The 4,431-nt window shown below is 34.4% G+C and overlaps 1 protein-coding gene across 1 annotated transcript; it reads left to right on the forward strand.

Annotated features, from left to right (window-relative positions):
• Window positions 1-1,868: 1,868 nt before the first annotated feature.
• On the forward strand, window positions 1,869-4,226 carry LOC128875094 (uncharacterized). Its single transcript, XM_054120426.1, is given in 3 exon segments — window positions 1,869-1,900; window positions 1,998-2,218; window positions 3,853-4,226. Coding segments are annotated over 3 exon segments (627 nt in total).
• The last annotated feature ends 205 nt before the right edge of the window (window positions 4,227-4,431 follow it).

The following is a 4,431-nucleotide window of genomic DNA, read 5'->3' on the forward strand; positions in this document are numbered from 1 at the left end:
GAGAAAGTGGATAAAAAAATTTGCCAATACAAAATGAAGGATTTCATGTGTTACAACGTAAAAATACCGGTAATAAAAATGCCTGAAATTACCCTTAAATGCCCTAAGTTTCAAATTTGATATCGAACTTTTAAATCGATTTGTACACTTGTGTTACGTTTCGTACCGAATTTCAAAATTTTATCTCTTGTCATTTTGTCCACATCGACCGGATGTATTTCGATAATGCATTTGTATTCTGGGAACTCCCTAATCGAGTATACCGAAGCTCTTTGATGTTATAAGTTACTTAATTTCTTGGCGACACGACTCAGATTATTAGTATAACAAATTCCTTCTTTGAAATCAACGTGGTCCCACGATCAAACTTCGGATGTATATAGATCAGTTTTACTTCCGAGAACATTCAGATTGTAACTTGAAGTCTTTTCGCGTGTGGTCTGATAATGTCGACTATCGAGCATTCTGGAATATTCCTAATTTCAGACACACGTAGGACCATCGAAACTACTATTGACTTTATTTTCTGATTTTATGTATTTCAAAATTCTAATATTTCTTTATGTCAGTCAGTCCTAAACGATATGCTAAATTTAATACGCGACCTTTTGATTATTTTATTGCCATATTTTAGAGTTAATATCCAAATATGTTTATAATAGTTATTAATCTATCGTAAAATATCATTATTATAAATGTAACTGAAGAGTTAAGGAATGTACTTGGCTCAGAGAGAGAAAGATAGATTAAGACAAGGAGAGAAACACACATACGCCTACTGCACAAAGGGTTAACGAATCACGGTTCGTTACGCATCAACCTCGCAGTCAACGTAAACAATTTCGGACTAGGCCCACTATGGTCTCCTTCGAGATTAAAAAGTTGCGACACTCTTCGACGTATAATCGCGAGATGCGTGTCGGGAAGTCCGCGAAGTGGTTGAGCCTAGCCTTGTTTAAAATTTGTTTTTAGTAACAATTTAATAAAGAGACTCTATCTTCGCGAAAGACATTAATACATGTATTTATTATTATTATTATTATTATTATTATTATTATTATTATTATTAATTAATTAATTAATTAATTAATTCTATTACTTGGTAGCTATAGTTCTTTCATTTTATTTTCATATATTAATTACCTTAGCTCATTAAATTCAAAGTTCTAGATTAATGGCGCAGGAGGTATTATTGTGTGTGTGTTTCTCTTTTCAGCAGAAAATCGACAGCAAAATCAGAGATCATCTAATCAGTTAAATCATTGGATAAATTTGTAAGTAAGCCAATTCCTTTACCCTTCCAGTTATTTAATGCATACATTGGCAAATAATTTCCAGTAGTCAATAAAATTGACTCTGAGAGTTCTCTTACTAGAAATTTTAAACAAAATTCAAGCGACATTCATATATTGTTCTGATGAGTTGTATGGATGTGTGTGTATGGTCAGAAGTGTTACTGAAAACTGTTCTAAATTGAATATCCTTTTATTGTCAATAATTTGTGCTTAAGAATATATATTCAATTACTATCTATTATAATAATAATATACTCACATTTTGACATCTTAGTAACAGAATTTTTCTATCATTTGTTTTCCCTTTCTTCAATACAATTCCGTTCTTAGCCTCCTCATAGTATTTAAGGGGGGAACCTAGTTTAGAATCTCAAAATTATCGATTTTTCTTTTTTTTGCATCAATCAGTAATAGTATTCATATAGAATATATTCCTGAAGTTATACAGCAAAATTCAAAGTGTTTCGGTAAATACAGTTCGAGAAAGAGGTACTCATCGCGCAGGTATACGGGCGCGCGGTCAGTAGCAGTTTCCTTAGCGGCCTCGACACCCCTACTTTCTCCAAAACCTTTATGTCCCTAACCAGATTTGTCAGCGTTTGTGTGTACGTAGGCCAGGTCATGACCAGAAAAGCTTGGTGGAAAAGGAAAATTAACAGACATTTTAATTAGTTAACAAGTTAACCACGTATTATGGACTAGCGATAAGACGAAATGTAGATTCCGTCACCGATATGATGAAAGCCATAACAACATTGCAACATTACACCATTTGTGTTCCACAAATGAAAATCCGATTCATGACAATTGTCCGATCGGAGCCGACAGCTGGTGCGAGTGGCGGAAGGCTCAGGCGGCAGGTCAAGAAAAATTGTTCAACCATCCACCCCCACTTCACCCAGATGTCGCTAAACACATACACTGGATCAAAAAAGTTTCCATACACTCGGTTAACATTTCTAAATTAGAATATATCATCGTAATAGAATATATCCAGAAACACATTTCTTGATTAATTATTACTTACAACGATAGCAGAGAGTTACCAAAATGAAACAATTGCCGTGTTACCTACTATTGGTAAAATTTGGAAGGGAAGATACTAAAGCCATCTATCTGACCGACAAAAAAGTCTCCATACACTGTCTTTCCTTAGCCTTATTTATCTGTTTCCACGGAAACGCGATAGGTTTCCCATTTCACAGATCATATAAGATTAGTACGAAGTAGTCTGACTAACAAATTTGACAAAGTAATTATCAATTATGAAAGTACCAGTTGCAATTCGAGAACTTATTATTCGATTAAGAAATGAAGGTCAGTCGCTTAGAAAGATAGCGAAAACCGTTGGAAAATCACATGCAACTGTTCAGTACATTGTAGATAGATACAAAGAATTGAAAACTTTCGAAGATAGACCCAAATTAGGTCAATCAAAAAAATTGCAATCCATTCATCGGAGAGCGATTTTAAAGGCAGTTCGCGAAAATCCAAAAATTAGTGCACCAACTTTGAGCAATGAGATTGAGGACGACTATAGTATAACTGTTGCATCTGAAACTATCAGAAATGTATTAAGAAGAGAAGGATATCATGGTAGGGTTCTTCAAAGAAAACCCTACATTAGAAAAAAAAATAAATCTTTACGCTTGGAATTCGCGAGAGCTCATGTTAATAAGCCGAATTCTTTTTGGGAGACAGTATTATTTAGTGACGAATCCAAATTTAATATTCATGAGTCTGATGGGAGAATAATGGTATGGCGGAAAAAGAACGAACATTTAAAGCCTGCAAACATGTGTCCCACAGTTAAGTATGGAGGAAGCGGTGTTTTAGTTTAGGGATACATGAGTGCATCAGTAGTAGGAAGATTAAAATTTATCGAGACTATAATGGATCAACATATCTATTTGGACATATTACAGGAAAACCTTAAATCCAGTGCAGAAAAATTAAATCTTGGAAACTTTATTTTTCAACAAGACAGAGACCCGAAGCATACTGCTAAACGTGTTAAAGAGTGCTTGCTCTACAATGCACCAAAACAGTTAAATACGCCACCTCAGCCACCGGATATGAATCCGATTGAACATTTGTGGAATGAACTAGGAAGAAGAATAAGAAAATCCAGCATAAGAAACAAGGAACAACTAAAAAACGCAATTACAACACAGTGGAACTCGATTGGTCCAGAAATAACAAAAAAACTAGTTGGAGGAACGAAAAATAGATTATTGGAGATTATAGCGGCAAAGGGGGGCCATACTAGTTATTAAAAATTACATATATTATATTAGTTGTAATTAATTATTAAGGTATTCAGTTAATATTATTATGTATGGAAACTGTTTTGGGTTACCTAACTTTGCATAATTGCATTATTTATGTTTAACACTATAAAATAAAGTTAACATTTTGTTAACCGAAATTATTTTACGGTCCTTATAAGTCATACTCTGTTAAAAGAAAATGTTTAAAAACAGACTTTAGTATACTAATAAATGAATTAAGAAATTCCAATCAAGTGTATGGAAACTTTTTTGACCCAGTGTACAACCAATTTACGAAGAACTTTCGAAGGAAGACCTGCTAATTCGATGTTTAGGTGGCCATACCCAGAACGAAAGCTTCAATTCTACAGTCTGACGCCTAGCACCGTAACATTTAAATTCAGGCATAAAAATGATCGAAATTTTTAATGAAGGGTACTTGTCCATCCTACGAATAATGAACGCACTATAAATAAACGTTGGACAACAGAGCAAATTTTTTGGCGATTCGCACGACGCGCAACGAGTCTCAAGGCAGGAGCGCCGCAGATCAAGCAGCACGAAGGAGACTCGAACAGCTTGCAGACTGCTTCAAATGCAACAAAACGAGTTTCATGAGGAAGCGGAAGGCTTGGTGTATGGACCTGGTATAGCACATTAACCTCTGATTACTGTAAGTTTTCAATAACTATTACTTTTCTGTATCGAAAATTTCAAACACGTTTTTCTCGAAACCATGTTTCGGGGGTTTGTCTACACGATAGAGAAAAATCTAGTTAATCGATCGGCTTTTCCCAAAGATTTTTAGTTAGATAATGAATAATTGTCCTCTATGAACTAAGAACTTTGAACAAAAATCAAAATAA

This window comes from Hylaeus volcanicus, chromosome 4, assembly GCF_026283585.1.
Source record: "Hylaeus volcanicus isolate JK05 chromosome 4, UHH_iyHylVolc1.0_haploid, whole genome shotgun sequence".
In the NCBI taxonomy this organism is placed as follows: Eukaryota; Metazoa; Arthropoda; class Insecta; order Hymenoptera; family Colletidae; genus Hylaeus; species Hylaeus volcanicus.